General features: G+C 43.7%; 1 protein-coding gene across 2 annotated transcripts in view; it reads right to left on the bottom strand.

The window, feature by feature from the left end:
* INTS6 (integrator complex subunit 6) overlaps positions 1-18,727 on the bottom strand; it is a 185,674-nt gene that overhangs the window by 40,279 nt on the left and 126,668 nt on the right. For both annotated transcript variants that reach the window (XM_029602804.1, XM_029602805.1), the window contains exons 14-15: positions 15,238-15,380; positions 11,343-11,577 (exon numbers count right to left, since the gene is read on the bottom strand). In XM_029602804.1, coding sequence (XP_029458664.1) covers positions 11,343-11,577; positions 15,238-15,380 — 378 coding nt within the window. The remainder of the gene's footprint in view (positions 1-11,342; positions 11,578-15,237; positions 15,381-18,727) is intronic.

Genomic DNA, 18,727 nt, shown 5'->3' with positions numbered 1-18,727 from the left:
GTATAGGTAACACCGTTTCCGGGGTTGGAGGCTCCAGAGGCGTCGCCAGAGGGTCTACAGTATGTGGAATCTCGGCTTCCAGCACCATTGCTGGTGGGGATCACCTCAGTGTCCCATGTCCAGAGGAGGATGGGGGCTCCTCTCCCCGGGACTTCTTCGTCGGTGGTTTCATCGACGCTGATGTCTTGTCGGTGCTGGCACCGGAAGAAGTATCTTTCCCATACCGATGTTTCTCTCAGTGCTCAGCGCGGTCTTTTTCCAGTGCGAAGATGAAGAAGTCGATGCTTTTGAAGGGGAGGAACCCGGTGATTGGTGGTCACCAGTACCTTGATGGTGCTGAGAGGTGGAAGGAAATGGAGTTGACGACGAGGACGTCTTCCGAGCCGGTGTACTCTTAGCTGGAGTAGACGAGACGGAACGCTTAGATTGGAACAAGAGTTCCATTTTTTCTAAGCGGGCCCGGCGGCCCTTCGGTGTCATTTGGGCGCAACTGGTATATATTTGAACGTCATGGGAAGGTCCCAAACATAAAACGTATACATCATGTGGGTCCGTAATGGACTTGGTCCTCGGACATTCGGGGCACTTCCTGAAGCCAGTCGCCATTTTTTGAAAAATAAACCCGGCGAAGGGTTGGTGGACGTCGGGCACTGGTGAGGATACCATCTGATATCGACCGCAAACAAGCGGGTAAAAACTTACTGACATTAACAAAAGTCAGTGTTCGACGAGGGGGAACCCCTGATAGGGTAATTTTTTAGAAAAAGTTTGAAAAGTTCCGTGAGGAAAGTTGTGAGGGAAAATCTCACAGGGCTCCTGGTAACCACAAGGCAACTGCTGCACAGAAAAAAAAAAAAAAGAGACTGAGGGGGGACCCCTACTGGATGCAGGGTTGGTGGTATGCTGGGCATGCACAGTATGCCAGTCAAAGTTCTAGAAACTTTGACAAGAAGTGTTCCGTGATTGGGCTCCATCCTGATGATGTCACCCATATGTGAGACCTACCATCCTGCTTGCCCTGGGAGAAAATGTATTTAGAGAAAAAACACCTATTTATTTTTTACAAAATTTGTTAAAACTTATCTGTTAGATTCCAATCTTTTAGCTATTCTCATTCATTTGCAAACTGAATGAGATACTTCTGATACTTTTCCTCTTTTAAGTTATTTGTATAGTGAATTATGGTCCCTTTGATGCATTAGATTTCCTTTGTGAATAGCGGGACTTTTTAGCTCAGTTTATTTTTTGATAAACTCCATGGTTGGACAGGAGTGACTCTGTGCCAGAGAATCTGTTTTGAGTACTTGTGGATGGGATTTGCTTTTTGGAGCAAGTTTTTGTCACACTTCCTGGGGAAAGATAGGTGGTTTTCACTGCTGTGCTAAGTGTTGGAGCTTTCAGCCTGAAAGACTCAGTGTGCTACCTGAGAGAAGAAGTGGAAGTAAAACGATTTCCATCTGAATACCCCATTGGAGTCTCTGTTTTGGAAAGAGAAGAGAGGACTGGGAGATCTGAAGTATTAGAAAACATCTATTTTATTTCTGAGTAAACCAAATTTGAGCTAGGAAACCCATTTCCACCCTGGGAAACTTAATTTTCCATGCTCTGAGGGGTGTGATATATCAGGAATCATACTGAGAAACACATGCACAGTCAGAAAAGTTTGGAAAAATAAGTTGGGACATGGCCATAACTAGAACAAAGGTGATGGTGCCAAATGACTACCACTGAAGATAGTAACATACGGGCCGATACAGTAAAAGTCGTGGGACAGCCGGTGAGCGCCCATTCTCCCGACACGCGCACAGGCCAGTGTCCTGGGTGCACGATTCAGTATCGGCCCATATGCAAATTAGGGCCTGCGATAAAAGGAGGCGCTAGGGACACTAGCGCGTCTCTAGCGCCTCCTTTTTGACAGAAGCAGCGGTTATCAGCAGGTTTGACAGCCAAAGCTCAATTTTACCGGCATCAGTTCTCGAACCCGCAGGCAGATTTTTAATTTTTTTTTATTTTTGGGGCCTCCGACTTAATATCACTATGATATTAAGTCGGAGGGTGTACAGAAAAGCAGTTTTTTCTGCTTTTCTGTACACTTTCCTGGTGCCGGCTGCACATTTTACTTTCTGTATCGCGCGGGAATGACAGGCCCATCAACATGCATTTGCATGTTGCGGGCGCTATTAGTTTCGGGGGGTTGGCTGCGTGTTTTCCACGCTCTATTACCCCTTATATTGTATAAGGGAAAAATAGCACATCGAAAACACGCGGCCAAACGGGGGCTAACAGTGCGCTCAGCCTGAGCGCACTTTACTGCATCGACCAAACAGTAAATGACAGCAGAAAAAGACCTAATGGTCCAGCCAGTCTGATCAGCAAACTTTTTTAAATTTCTATTTTTTAGCGTAGTAACTGCTGTTCTATGATTACACCCCCCCAATCCCTGTGCCTGCTGGTAAGGGTAATAACTGCCACTCTATGCAGGTTACTCCCCTCTGCCTTCTGTTAAAAGTAGTAACAAGTTTGTAGCACCCATCCAGAGAGTCCTCACTGTTTATTTGGTACTTATATCCCTATGAGTTACCTTCCCCCTCCTTTTCTGAGAATTCATGTTCCCCAGGTGTGTTGAGTCTATGCAAGTATTTAGCCCCAGCACCCCCGCTGCCTTCCTGATTAAATATCAGAAGAGGAGCTACGCATACCTGGAGTTGTGAAAAAATGTTTTTCAAAATGGCAACCACCGAGCCATATTTGATCTCAGTTTGACCCAAAAATATTTGCAGCTATTATACATGCAACTTTGATGTCACGGTTAGGTTATTTTAATGGTTTGCTTTTAAATTTACCATAAAATAGACCCCAGAGATTGAGAATTATGAGCTAACACTCTTTGAGGAGTTGGTTGTTTTAGTATTTTGGTGCTATGGTAGAACTGAATACTATCTGATTTTATTAGAAAAAGCCTATGTTAGATTTGTGTTGTTAATCTGTGTCATGTGGGTATTTGTATCATTGCTATTTTAAATGTATTGTAAATATATATTGATCTTTATAAACTTTGAGTATATGTGCGAGAAAATGATATAGAAAATGAAATAAACAAACCAACTCCTAGAGGCTGAGCAGACAGGCTCCAAATGCAAAGTGCACAGAAGTGAAACGAGTTAATATTGAGACCAAACTCTGAAAGATGTAGGAGATACTCAAGAAGTGTGTGGATCAAGGGAACAAAATCTGGAAATTAGCCGTTACATCAGTTGTCAAACCTCCACATTTAAAAACAGAGGATTTTTGGAAGACTCCTTCCTAGAGGCCAGAAGAACTTGAAAAATGCTCTCATTCTGTTCAAGGATCCATACCACATCCCTCTCATCTTCCGGGCTGTAAGGGCCAAAGACTGGATGTCTGGGTGGACAATGACTTTTGGTTCTGAGTAATCAGGGTTGGTGTAATCCGAGCCCTTTGGGTTTCCTGATAGACATTTCCAGAGGAGGAGAAGAATTGCCAAAATGGAGCCCTAAGCATCATAGCTCCTCCATTTTTCTTCTTAATTTTACTTTGGATATTAGGAGTATCATAAGATAATCATACGGAAGACTTGTCCCCCAGTGGAAGGAGCTACACCTGCTCCTAGCCTGCTTTCAGATCACTTGGAGCAGAAGATTGGTACTTTTCTGTTCAGGACTGTCAAGAAATTATTCATCTAGAGCAGGCCTCACTCAAGGAAGTGTCTGTCCAACACATTCTGGCTCTAGGGACCACTCATGGAGGGTTTTAGATGATGCAAGTGCATTTATTCTGCAGTTCTACGCTACCTCTCCTCTTTTATCTTCTCCTTGTGACCCTTTTTTTTTTTATCAGGCAAGTTGTTCCTATCTGTGCCCTTTTCCTGCACTGCCAACTCCAGACTCTGTACTGTCTTGCAGCACCATGTACCTCGAACAACCTTTCTGAGATTTTGCGTCTCACTCCTTCTCTGGCCACTTTGAGAGTTCTTTTAAATTCAAAAACCCTGACTCTTCATTATCTTGACCTTCTGATACCTTCTGATATTAAATATGTTTTAAGGTATTAAGGTTATTATTAAAAATTACTTGTCTTGTCTGTGTCCACACTAAACTATAAGCTCCATGAAGCAAAAATTGTCTCTATTTTATGTATCTGTCGAAATGTTAAGGAGTGGTAAAAGTGATGACCGAGTCTGTCTGACAGGATATTGTCCTTTTCTGCCAAGTATGCAGCTCATAGGGTTATCCCATGAAATTCCAATTTCACACTCTACAACTTCACAACACAGGCTTAGCTGAAGAAAGAGTTAGCATACACCAAAAGTATTAGTCGCTAAGGCAAAATCAGCTCTGACATGATACAGGGAAGTCCTCTTCTGAGGACAGAAAAAAAGCAAAAAAAAAAAAAGAACAGTCGTGCCTCCTGTGATGTGCAGGAAGCTCTGGGGCATACCTGAAAAGCTTTCCTAGAAAGTTCTGGAAGAATTTGTGCCAACACAAGACAGAGTTATAGAATGCGTGTGTGTAGCTCGGAGAGGTACCCCCACAGAAGGGATCACACAGACACATTCTCAAAGTCAACAAAAACAAAGTACCAGACTGTAGGGATTCACCCAAAACTGCTAAAGGCCATCACTGTCATTTTTAAATTATTACATTTGATATATGTGACATCAAAGTACCCAATTCACTAGAGATTTTTCACAATGACACAAAATGGGAGAAAAGCCTTAATGAATCTGGCCTAAAGAATGCAAGAACCCAATACTGTAGCAGAGAAGATGAAAAGAATGCCATGTGGAGACTAGGAAAGCAATTTAAAAAAAAACATTTACCCACGTAAATGGTGACTTGCGTGGGCAAAAAAACTTTTTGAAAACTATCCACCCTGTATGAATTTTGTATGTATGTATTTTGTTGTACAATGCGTGGGCTTTCACCTGCATTCTCGTGGAGGCATTTCCAGGGCAGGGTTAGGCCAGGGAAGGCAAAAGCGCCCATAGTTTTGCATTTTTAAAATTATGCACTTTTTCCCAGAAAAAAAAAATATCTACAGACAAAGCAGTTGCAAATTTCTGCAAGTACTTTTTCCTTGGGTAATTTTCAAAGGGAAAGTACGTGTGCCCTTTCCCTTTGAGAATTGATGCAAAATTTGCAAATAAGGTACCCAAGAACTTTGCACCATCTTAGATCAGAATATTATTTATTGTAAAGTTCTTATACCCTGCTAATACACATAATCGATTCTAAGCTATGTATATCAAAAGCTATGTCCATCAAAAACAATCCCAGAAGAACAAATTACTTCTACATAAACAATTTCATAAACAATATTCTTAAACAAAATGCTGAATGCTAATAAAATAAGGATAAAATTATAAAGACAGATATATTCATATCTGGTAAAGATAAGAAAACTGATTCTTACCTGCTAATTTTCGTTCCTGGAATACCAAGGATCAATCCAGACTCCTGGATTTTGCCTCCCTTCCAGCAGATGGAGACAGAGAAAGTTTCACAGACACTGGCATATAACCCTGGTGTGCCACCTGCAGTCCCTCAGTATTGACCTGTACCCAAGCCAAGATTCATCCTGTAACAATCCTAATGAAAGAGAAAACAACCTCCCACAACGAGCAGGAGAAAAGGTGAAACCCCACCATGGGAAAACAAAAAATCTTTTTTTCATAACTCCAAATCAGGAGAACAAACTTGAAATCCTGAGCAGCTCTGCAGCCTATATACAATAGAAACAGGACAGAAAAACGAGCAGACTCTCCTCCACAACCAGGGTGGGACTCTGGACTGATCTGTGGTATTCCAGGAATGAACATTAGCAGCTAAGATATAATTTTCCTTTCCCGGATCAGTCCAGACACCTGGGATGTACCCAAGCTTCCCTAATTAGGGTGGGACTGTGAGATTCCCACTCGAAGAACACTCTCACTGAAGCCCATGGCCTCTGGTGCCTGGTCATCCAAACGATAATGTCTGGCGAAAGCGTGCAACGATGTCCAAGTAGCCGCTTGACTAAGTTCTTGTGGCGACACCTGCTGTCACTCTGCCCAAGAAGCCGCTGGGCCTGAACTGAGTGAGCCCTCAATCCCATCAGGCTAGGATGCTCCTTACAGATATAAGTTGAGCTTATTGCCTCCTTCAACCACCTAGCTATTGTGGACTGAGGCCTTCTGCCCCTTCTTAGGTCCACTCCATAGCACAAAGAGATGGTCAGATACCCTAAAGATATTGGTGACCTTGAGGTAATGCAACAAAGCCCTCTGAACACCCAGACATCTCAGTTCCCTAGCATGCGGAGTTGACATGTCCAAATCTGGGAAAGCCAGAAGCTCTATCGTCTGACTCAGATGGAACACTGAAACAACTTTTGAGAGAAAGAAAGGCATTTTCCATAAGGAGATCCCGGAATCTGAGATCTTTAAAAAAGAGCTCCCTACACGAGAAAGCCTGTAGCTCAAATTCTTCTGGCCGAAAAAATTGCTATCAGAAAAACCACCTTCAAAGTGAGGTCCCTTCACCATTTCCGTCCTTAGAAGCTCAAAAGGAGATACACACATTCCTTTCAGAACTAGGTTAAGATTCCATGAGGGACATATTTTCCATACTAGAGGACGCAAATGTTTTGCCCCATGAATAAAGCGAATCACATCTGAGTGCCCAGCCAAAGACATTCCATGTATCTTGCCACGAAAGCAGCCCAAAGCCACAACCTGCACTTTGAGAGAGTTAAAGGCTAAACCCTTCACCAAACCTTTCTGCAGAAAAGCTAAGATGTGAGCTTCTGAGGGCTGAGTAGGTCTTACTCCCTGACCCATACCACCAGGACTCAAAAGGTTCTCCACATCCTCACATAGGACAAGAAAGCGGAAGTCTTCCTAGCCTGCAATAAAGTTGAAATTACATCCTCCAGATATTCTCTCTCCCTCAAACGCCGCCTCTCAAAAGCCAAGCTGTGAGACAAAAGCGATCTGCCTGATTAAAAAATATTGGACCCTGCCGAAGAACGTTCGGCAAGTGAGCGAGCTGCAACGGACCATCTACCGCTAGGTTGATTAGGTCCACAAACCAGGGCCACCATGGCCACTCTGGTGCTACCAGATCACTTCTCCAGGATGACCGTCTATCTGTCTTATTATTTTTCCCACCAGTGGCCACAGAGGGGAACATGTAAAGAAGAATCCCTCGAGGCCAAGATAGGACTAAGGCATCAACCCCTTCTGCCCTGTGATCTCTTCTGTGACTGAAGAAGCGGGGCGCCTTGGTGTTCCTTTGAGACGCCATCAAGTCCACATGAGGAACACCCCACCTGCGACACAGCAGAGTCATTGCCTCCTCAGACAACTCTCATTCTCTGGAGTCCAGCTTCTGGAGACTGAGAAAATCTGCTTGAACACTGTCCACTCCAGCTATGCGAGATGCTGCCAACAATGCTAGGTGCTGCTCTGCCATGTCAGTTGATATAAGCCACAGTGGTTGCACTGTCTGGCAAGATGTGTACTGGGCAATTGCTCAACAGAGGCAGAAAGGCAAGCAACGCAAAACCCATTGCCCTGGTCTCCAAACAATTGATAGCCCAGGACGCCTTTTCCTTGGACCATTGCCCCTGGGCTGACTGACTCCGGTACAGTGCCCCCTAGACAGAAAGGCTGGCATCGGTGGTATCTACCACCCAGTCTGGAACCTCTAAGTCCACTCCATGACATAGATGATCCTGTCCAAGCCACCATGAAAGACTGGACTTGGCAGGCTCCTCGAGAAACAGCAGAAGATGAACTGTTCCAATAAAGGATCCCAGCAGGAAAGAAGAGACCTCTAGAAAGGTCTTATGTGCGAAAAGGCCCAAGGAACCAGCTCCAATGTTGAGGCCACAGATACCAACACCTGAAGGAAGTCTCAGACCCTGGGCACCGCCATATCCAACAGCCTGCGCACTTGCTTCTGCAGATGAGTATGCAACCCTCGGTAAGAAAAAACGTTCCTTACTTGGTGTCAAAGCGCGCTCCCAAAAACTCCAGAACCTGGGACGGATTGAGCTGACTTTTCGCCAGATTCACCACCCAGTCTGGGGACCTCAACTGCTGCAAGACTTGAGACACAGCTTGACTGTATAGGGCTTCCGACTTTGCCCAAATGAGCCAGTTGTCCAGATATGGATGAACTAAAATGCCCTTTTTCCTGAGCACCGCTGCCACAACCATAACTTTCTAGGTAAACGTATGTGAAGCCATCGACAGAATGAAAGGCAGGGCACAAAACTGAAAATGCCTCCCGAAGATAAGAACCGCAGGAACTGCTGGTGATCTGGGTGGACTGCTATGTGCAGGTGCACCTCAGTCAAATCCAGTGAAGCCAGAAACTCTCCTTTGCACACTGCTGCAATGACCAAACGCAGAGTTTCCATGCAGAAACCTGAGGGCCACGTTCACCTTCTTCAAATCCAAAATTGGACGGAAGGACCCTTCCTTTTTTGGCACCATGAGATCTATGGAATACCTTCATATATTTCGAAGTGCCAAAAACCTTATTGTTCTCCCATAGGCACTGGAACTATGGCCCCCAACTTTTGTAACCGATCCATGATGTCCTGGACCACTTTTCTCTTGCTGAGTGATACGCAAGGGGAAACTATGAACAAGTCTCGCAGAGGACGAGAGAATTCTAATGTGTAACCGTTTCTCATCATGCTTAGGACCCATTGGTCTGTTGTGACCTCGGCCCACTCCTCATAAAAGAGAATCAGATGCCTTCCAATAGGAGGAATAGAGGAGTGGACCTGCCTCATCTCATTGTGAGGACTTAGCTCCACCAGAACGCTGGCCAAGACCCTCTCTGCCTGGTTTCCTGCCCCCTCAAAAGTGTTAGTTCCAGGATTGTTGCCTACTGGCTCCTTGTCTCTGGGCTCCTGCCAAGGGCCTACTCTGATGAAACAGTCTATTCAGTTGGAAACTAGACTACCCCACAAAGGAACTCTTGCTTCCTTTTCTCTTATCTTCTGAGAGCCTATGCTCTTTGGTCTCACCGAGACGCTTCATAAGCTCCTTCAAGTCCTCTCCAAACAATCTATTCGAGACTTAGACCAAACATCCGCTGACCAGTTCCTTCAACCAAAGGAGACATCTGGCCGAGACCGCAGCCATCGTATTTCTCGAAGAAGTTCTGATGAGGTTATACAGGGCATCTGTGACATAAGCCGCTGCTGCCTCAGACGCAGATAGCATTCTTGTAGCCTGCAATTGCTGAACCCAGCATAAACTGGCCCTCTGCATAAAGCTACTGCACACAGCAGCATGTATGCCAAGCGCAGAAACCTCAAGTATATTCTTGAAATGAATTTCTAACTTCCTGTCCTGCATATCCTTCAGCTCCACTGAACTAGTCACAAGGATGGTGGTCTTCTTAGTGACCGCAGACAGACGTTCACCTTTGGGAACACAGACAGCTCAAGCGTGTCCTCAGGCAACAGATACAACTTCACCATTGCCCAGCCTACTTTCAGGCCTGTCTCTGGAGAGTCCCACTCCCTGACCACCAGCTTTTTAACAGATTTGTGAAAAGTGAAGGCTTTTGTTGGGCCCCTCAGGCCATCCTTGACCGGGTCCACTCCTTCTTGATCAGACTCTTCCTGAGGAACCTTGATCCCAAGCTCCTCCAGAGCATGTGGGATTAAGGGCCACAACTCTTCCTTACGGAAAAGACGCAACACTTTTGGGTCGTCCCCGTAAGCAACTGGCACCTGGTTCAGGCCTCCTATCTGGGTCCGGAACATTCGGGCTGTTATCAAGAGTAGCTGGATCAGGAGAGGCAGATACCTGCAGAATCCCATCCAGACTGCCAGGACCTGCCCTCATCCTGAGGACCCTGTGAGCTCGCTGAGGAACCTGATCTTTAGAGCTTCTAGGTCTTTTGTCATTATACGGACCAAGGAGCTCCTGAGCTCAGTCCAACTGCTTCCGAGCTACCCTTCTCGCTAAATATGCCTCATGCCTAAGCAGCACAAACTCTGACAAAAAATATTGCAGGTTTCTCTGATCCATCCCTGGAAGGATCCCCCTCTTCATCAGAATCAGGCTCCCTCCTGTTAGCAGAACCCTGCACTACTGGAGACAATGGGGGAGGATGATCCTCAAACCCCCGAAACAGCCCTGAAGTGCCTTCAGCCCCAGAAAACATGGCTGCTTTTCCCATGCCCGGCGAGGGAGGGTTTGCCGTTTTCAGAAGCGCTCCCGCGCCTGCCTTTTGCTTAGGCAACTGCTCCGGCGCAGCTTCTGCTGGCCCCAACCCACCCTCTCCAGCAGACAGGTAGCAGGAGCAAAGCCCAGAGCAGGAAAGCCACATGCACGCATCACCACATGAGAGGCTGCCACATGTCATTTCAGGAGAAGAAAAAGTGCCTTGCTGGTAAAAGGAGGCCCAACTGCATGACAAACAAGCACGGCTGTGCCGTGCGGCCAACAGGCTCTGCCACCTGAGAACTCCAGTCCCAGCAACTACCAAGCACTTTAAGCTCCACCCGCAGCCTCCCCAGCTACTATAACATTGCCGCTCTACTACCTTTTTTAAAAAAATCTTTAATAAAAAGCCAAGAAGGAAAACACAAAGGGTACCTCCCTATGGCAGGAGAGCTGCGGTCTCCAAGCATTCTCCTGGGGGGGGGGGGGAGGGATATACCCTCAACAGCGAAAGGCCAAGCCAGGCAAGAGTCCCCGGATCCCCTGCTCATCCTCACCACCAGGAGGGATAACCCCACCAGGGCCTAGCAACCTCCTGGGAGGAATACCTTTCTTTTCTTTTTTTTTTTTTTTGACTGCAGGGATTGCACCTCTACCATCTGCTGGACACAGAGAAATACTCAGGTTACTGCAGGTGGCACATCAGGTTATATGCCAGTGTCAGTGAAATTTTCTCTGTCTCCATCTGCTGGAAGGGAGGCAAAACCTAGGAGTCTGGACTGATCCAGGCATGAACAAGAAACAGTAAATTTGGCACAATCCTATTTCATATCAATTTTGAGGAAAGATTCTAGAATCAAGTGGGAAAATAATTAATCATCTAGTTAAGCAAAGTACTAGTGAGAATTTTGTTTTCACTGCATTATGAACGATGAGGCTACAAGGCAAACTAAAGTTAGAGAGTTTGAAAAAATTGTTTGGAAATTTTTGGGGAAGCAGGGTTTGGGGGATGTTATCGGAATAGAGAAGAGAGTGGAGACAGCTTCCAATCTCAACCTTCTCTCCTTCTATACGCTGATATAAAATCTCAAACTAGAAAGAAAGCTGCCAGAGAAAAAACGGAAATGAAATCTGGACAGATACCACTTACTTTTAGATATAGGAGTAGATTTAGCAAGATCTGGTTGTGCTTGAGTGACAGTGATTGGTGGTCCCTTCCCACCCATGTGATTATTCACGACAGGAGGAGTCTGTGGCCGGCTTTGTAACAAAGGTGACATACACCGTCGGCGTTTTGGAACTCCTTGCATGCTTGGTTCACCAGGTCGTTTATGTTTATTCTGAGGTCCTGATACAAACTCATCTGCTTCATCGATCATCATGCCCTGCAAAATATTTTTTTTTTTAGATTTTTATTATGTAGATTAAAATTATACTGCCTACTAAAAAATATTTATCAGATATAGTATTACTTTGTCTTTAATGAATGCAATTAAAGATAAAGGGGTCCAACGAGAACCACTATGTGGCTCGGCAAGTTAGCCAGATACACTTATTTCAGCGGTCTTAAAAGTGAGCTGGATAAGTTATCCAGCTCACTTGACTCCTCTCCGATCCACCCATTCCTTGCACTTAAGTTATCCACCTAAAATTTAGCTGGATAAGTCACTTATCCTGCTAAGTCACTTATCTGGCTAAGTGGTGCCCGCTGATTGTACCTGGATATTCAGCAGCACCACTTAGCCAGATAATTCCAACTTATCTGGCTAATTTTTTATTTTTATTTTTAAATATCAGGCTCAAAATATCTAAATTCAGGACAATGACTTTAGAAACAAAAGAGAAGCATGTACACATGAAAACTTACAGACTATGAGCCATCTCTTCCAGAAACAGATAATTACATCAAATTAGTATTTTTATTAGGTATTGAGTATTATCATATCAGCCTGCTCAGACACCATTGCAGATAACATCCTGAATATGGATCAGTCTCAGTACACAGCTTCAGAAGTGCACACACTTCTAAGGCTTATGTTTTGAAGATAGATATGTATGATTGTGAGGCTTAATCAGCATCATTCAAAGAATCTAGTCTGGCAGTAGTAAATGCTACTGCTAGGCCAGCACCACCAGCATCAAAGATCTCAGGCTTGTGTTCTTGTGCATAGCTGACATCAGAAAAAGTGCAGTTAAGTCTTCAGGAAGAAAGGCATATTAGCACTAACACCTTCTATAGAGGGGTAGTAGTAGTAGTAGTGACTTGACTAGAAGCCAACTCTATAATCCTTAATTAAAGCAGAAACATTGTAACTAAGGAAACAGCAGCTAACAAGCAGCATATGAAGGAAATTCCATAATCAAGACATGAACTTGACCAGTCTGATTCAAGAGTGGCCCATACTAATTCAACACTTGTCCTCATAACACCCCCTCCCCCCATGCCTTGACTGGCTGTCAGTTTCCAACAGCACTAATAAGTCAGCATAGCAGGATGGGCAAGATCCAAGCTTTTCAAAATGCTTTTATGTTTTTATTTTGAATTCACAAGTATACTGTTATTGTCTTCAAAACACAAATGGCTGTTAAGTTCTATCAAGTTAGTGTAGAACCCTGGTAATCTGATAGCTCTCTCTTTAAGAGAATCTAACAATTGCTTCCTGGAGCTGATATGGATACATCTTAACTTCCTTGAGCCCATCTATTCATCTTTTCTGTCTGTCTCTTTTCCTATTTCCTTCTAGCTTACCGAGCATAATTGTCTTCTCTATGCCACTGTTTTGCTCACATCACACGTTCAAATATCATCAATTTCTGCTTTAGCATCATGGCCTCAAAATGTCCCAGAAATCATTAGTCCTCCTTGCTGTTCCTGGAGTCTTCAGTAATCTTCAATACCCATATTTCAAAAGCATCTATTCCATTGTCTTCCTCTTGTTCTTTCAAAATGTCCAGCTTTCACTGTACATTGTTGCAGGACAAAATGATTCATAATTCTAATTTTAGTTGTCACACTCACACCTTTCTTTTTCATTACCTTGTTCAAGTTTGACATTTTTGTTCTTTCCAATATTAATTAGCCCTCTGATTTCTTCAATGCATCTCCCTTTCTGCCTATTCAGGAACCTAGGAAGACATTATCCATGTCTCCTCCACTTGGTTATCACCTACTTTAAATTTTAGCATTTCAAATATGACATGACCTGCATTTTTTTGATGTTCAACATCAGACCAGCTCTTACACTTTTTTTTTTTTTGACTGCCATTAGAAGTTTTCCCATGTCCTCTTCATTTTCAGATAAGGCAATATTCACCTACCTATTTTTAGACTGTTGATGTTTCAACCTATTTTGTTCCTTGCCTCAACCTTTTCCAAGTAACTCTTGTGATAGTCTCACCATACAGGTAAATAGGTACAGAGATAAGATGCATCTTTACTTCACCAGTCTTCTAATATTGAGCCATTCTGTTTCTACAAATTCTTTCTTCATTGTTGCCTCTTGATTGGCAATAAAGACTTAAGAGTCCGATGTCTCTTAGTAGATTCAGAAGCCCTGAATGAGCCATAGTTATAGAAATATCTTTTTTTTATTCTCTTCATCTCTCCATTATCTATCTTATGTTAGCTATATGATTTTAAGTTCTTCCATTTCTTCTGAATCCAGTTTTACAATATATTCTTTCCATCTTGTCTTGATTTAATTTTTTGCCATTAGGTCTTTTCATGCTTGTTTAGATTTCCTACTCTTGCTGTAAACTTCAATGTGTTTCTTTCATCTTCTAAACAAATTTCTCACTTTCCATTATGCTCCTTTATATGACTTAGTACGGCAGGTCTTATGTTCTCTTAACATTCCTGATTAAGATACCTTACTTTACCCTGTCTTGCTTGATATTGCAATTCCAAATTCAGTTGCCTGATTTTCTACAATTGCCTTCAGCTTTTGCTTTCCATCTTTCTTCTGCGATCTTGATACTGATTGTTGAGAGCCACTTTTTCTGTTTTATTTTTTCTTTTGTAGTTTTAAAGATATTTTCATTTACTTCTTCCTTTATGATGTCGCTTACTTTTTCCACAGCTCATCAGGCTGGCTGCCAGTACAGGTCAAGCACTGCAAATCTGTTATTCACCTTTGTTATAAACTTCAACAAGATATCATCTAAAATTGTATCCTGTTGGTCTTGTAGCCTGAATCACTTTTTTAGATTAAGTTTGACAGTAATTCAGAAGTGGTTTGCCACTGTTTTCTTCTGTGCAGCTCCAACTAACCTGGGTAATGTTTAGTTAACTAGGACCAGTAATCCCCTTTGTCATCTCTGAGATCTTTCACTGGCAGCACTATCCACTAAGACTGCTGCTTAGTGGCTTCTTCATAATCCTGGCAGACAACAGAGCTGTTCACACTTGTCCAAGGTGTGCCCCTAGGACTCACAGAGGGAGGGACAGTTTATTCTTCTCAAATGGATTTGTTAGACTTGCTCATTGCCGAAAAATAAATAAAACAAACATAACTAAACCATGTTAGACCAAAGTCCACCTAGCCCACATCATATCTCAGAAAAAAAAGTGGCGAATGCTTAGAGAACGTGTGTAAGAAACATAGCATGTATAGAGCTGTCCATTCACCATCATACCCTTCCTGAACTGAAGCCAAACATCATCCATGAGTGTTGTTGTTAAATCAGTGATTGATCTATCTTTTTATTGCTCTCCATTGCCCTCTGCAGTTTCTGCCACCCTCGACCCTCCCTGGCTCACAAGGCCCAGGCAGCCAGGAATCCCTTACCAGCCACAAAATAAACACTCAGTGCTGCTGATTGATTGGTAGAGGCTATCACTCTAACAGCAATCATTTACTCTCCCTTACCTGGACTGACTATGCCACCTGCACAGAACATCTAGGCCCAACGGTCTGGATTGAGGATCCAAACTCAGATTCTCTGTGCCACAGCGCACACCACCACGACCTAACCAACCCCTTTTTAAATCCAATTACTCACAGAACAGGAAATCATCTTTCAGTACAAATTTGTCCAAAAATTACCTTTTTGTCCAACTTAAAAGGGTTACCAAATGTATGCAATCTTCGGGGTTGATCTGAATCAAGTTCTCGAAGAGGAGATGTTACACGTTTTAGGTATTCTTGATAATTTCCCATCTGGGCAATTGGAATGCTGTGAACTTGATCTGTTAAAACAGAAATAGATGCATCAAGCCAAAATGTTTCTCATGCAACTGAAAATTGGAACTTACCCTCTGATTCCCTTTACCAATTGTTTAAAATGTTTTCATTGTGCCAGAGAAAGTGAGACCTATTTCTGATCATTATTCCAGGTTCTTGCACCATCTTTTAACCTAGAAATCATTTTACTCTCTGGTTCTTACTTACCTTTATGTTCACATCATTTTTATTGATTTTAACCATTTTATATGCATAACATTAAATAGTTTCCTGCACACCACCATTAAATATACAACAAAAAAATCTCATGCCCCACCATAGTAATCCTCAACAAATCCTCTCCCACCCTACTGCCATCGCAATACTCTAATTAGGGAAATTTCCACCAATTCTACTAGGCCTAACACTTACTATACACACAGGATGGAGCTACGTGCCTTATGGGGCAGACTTTGCAAGTATGAATCCCAAATCTTCAAACAGACGTGCAGCGTTACATCTATAATTTTAATATACTTTTCCATAAGGCACATTTGATGTAAAGCACTTCTCTGTGTCGTGCTCAGCGCCTCCGGAAGCAACCAGTTCTTAAGAACAACTGTTTTTGCTAACAGCACCTTCCTCCCTCACAGTTTAGTGTATGGATCAGAGAATTGTGAAAATTCATCGAAAAGAAAAACATGGGCCTCCAAGGGTAATTTTACCTTGGTGACCTATAATATATATGTTTGTATAGCCCTCCCAAAATTTTGTAATGCCAGGCACATCCAAAACTAGTGCCACAGCGTACCCTCCCATCTGCTGACACTTAATACAAAATTTTGATGATGTCAGCTGCATGTTATGAGGCTGGGTTTGAGAATAAAAGCACTGCATAAAAAATGTATATTGTGTTTCTCACAGGGACACATTCGTGGTTAGGGCATGGATTCTCGAAAAACACACCTGGTATCTAGTTGAGGCCATGTCTATTCACAATTCTACCCGCCATCCCTCCGGTTTAGTAAAATCTGGGGATTTCTCCCTTTTCTTCATACTTTTATATAAATAGGAGATGCTTCTTTTTGGTGGATTTCCAAGTCAAAAAATTCTAGTAAAAACTCCCTGCTTTCACTTTCAGGCCGATACAGTAAAGTGCGCTCCGGTGGAGCGCACTGTAAACCTGCATTTGGATGCGCTTGCTTTACCCCTTATTCAGTAAGGGGTAATAGCGCGTCGAAAACCCCCCCCCCCCCCGAAACATGCAAATGCATGTTGATGGCTCTATTAGTTATTCCCGCGCGATTCAGTAAGTAAAATGTGCAGCCAAGCTGCACATTTTACTTTCAGAAATTAGCACCTACCCAAAGGTAGGCATTAATTTCTGCCGGCACCGGGAAAGTGTACAGAAAAGCAGTAAAAACTGCTTTTCTGTACACCCTCCGACTTAATATCATGGCGATATTAAGTCGGAGGTCCCAAAAGTAAAAAATAATAAAAAATTTAAAAAAAATAAATTTTAAATCAGCTCACGGGTTGAAAACCGGACGCTCAATTTTGCCGGCATCCGGTTTCCAAACCCGTGGCTGTCAGCGGGTTTGAGAACCGACGCTGGCAAAATTGAGCGTCGGCTGTCAAACCCGCTGACAGCCGCTGCTCCTGTCAAAAAAGAGGCGCTAGGGACGCAGGCCCTCATTTGAATACTAAATCTTAATACTGGGAGGAGGAATAGCCTAGTGGTGAGAGCAGTGGACTATGAGTCCTGCTGTCGCTCCTTGTGACCTTGGGCAAGTCACTTTACCCTCCATTGCCTCAGGTACAAAAACTTAGATTGTAAGCCCTCTGGGGATAGGGAAATACCTACAGTACCTGAATGTAAACCGGGTGTGATATCTCAATTGAGATCAAATGTCGGTATATAAAAAAATAATAAATAAATAAAAAATCACGCGCACAGGAGAAGAGATACAATGCCTCAACTGTAGATAGGCAAAAATTGTTTTGGACAATAGAAAACTGCTGTTGTACCTCTGCGAATCACATCGGCACTGCTTCTGGGCCCAACACATCAGAGATAATTTACACCCCTTTAGTCTCCCACTCCAAGAAGATATGCAATCTTACTCCAGGAGGAAAATCTATATTTCTTAACATACAGACAGGTGATTCCAAAATCAGAGGGTTATGCACCAGCAGATGGAGACGGAGCAAAGCTGACATCACAGTATATATATACCGCTGCAGTGACACCAGCCTGACAGTATTCTCTGTCTCCAGCAGATGGTGGACGTGCATCTCCTTACTGGGGATTGCTTAAAAAAAAAAAAAAATAAAATAAGAGGAGGAGAAAAGAAGGATTATTTGCCCCGCTATCTTGTGGTGATACTTTAGAGTCCCTCCCTCAGCTGAGAATTCCTGAGGTGATTTCCGTGGTCCCTCAGATGAGTGGCTTGGTCTGGTAGCTGGTTTTTCAATTTGCTGTAAAAAAAAACCAAAACAAAAAACAAACCACAGCTGAAAGGCAAGCAGGTGCAGGAAGCCAAGCGTGGCAGTGAAGGTTTATGCCCTCTCCCCCTGCAGCCGGAGACCAACCTTGTACTCACCTGGGATAGGCTGAGCTCAGGTAAAGGGTAATTTTAAAATAAAGAGAAGGGAGGGATTCCTTCTCAACTTCAGTTTCCATACTCCAGAGTGCGATCCAACAGTCATTCCCGCCTCTGGTGGAGATCAGGGTATGGGGGCAGCCTGGCGGGTTGAGCAGTCCTTGCGGTTAGGCCCCGCTCTAAGGCTCATCTGATTCGCCGCATGGTAGGCTGCAGCAACATTTTTGCATGTTTTTGTGCGCTGCAGATTGCCCTCTTCAGTTTCCGTCAGATTGTGCTTGTGCGACCGACTGACCCGTGATGCACTGAGTTGTGCACTTGGTTGTGCACCCAGTTGGGCGAGCACAAACACGCTTTTTGCACACACTATCTGAACATCCTGGGGAGCTCGGTTTGGGCACTTATATAAACACAGTATTGAACGCCTAATATTTTTGGGTGCACTATTGTTAAGCGCTTGTTAGGGCGTACTGGCAGTCAGATGGCGCTCGTAGCGAAGAAGCCTAAGTGCCTTACCCTATCTGTTGCTTGTCATATTCAGGTATCTCAGCCTGGCATTCCCTCTAATTTGTGTCAGCGCTCTTTGGAGGCTCAGGGAGAATTACCTCCATCTGATTTTTTTTAAGTCTGGTCCTTCCCAGCCTGGTGCGAGAGTAGAAAAAAAAGCTAACAGAAGGGTCACCTGATTTTTTAACTTCCCTAACTGGTTTGTCAGCAGGGGAACGTAGTTCAGTAGGCACAGGATGGCTGCCCCCTGGTTTTGGCAGGGA

The sequence above is a fragment of the Rhinatrema bivittatum genome, chromosome 5, assembly GCF_901001135.1.
Source record: "Rhinatrema bivittatum chromosome 5, aRhiBiv1.1, whole genome shotgun sequence".
NCBI lineage: Eukaryota > Metazoa > Chordata > Amphibia > Gymnophiona > Rhinatrematidae > Rhinatrema > Rhinatrema bivittatum.
Note: the sequence above shows the minus strand (reverse complement) of the source record. Positions and strands in the feature narration are given on the sequence as shown.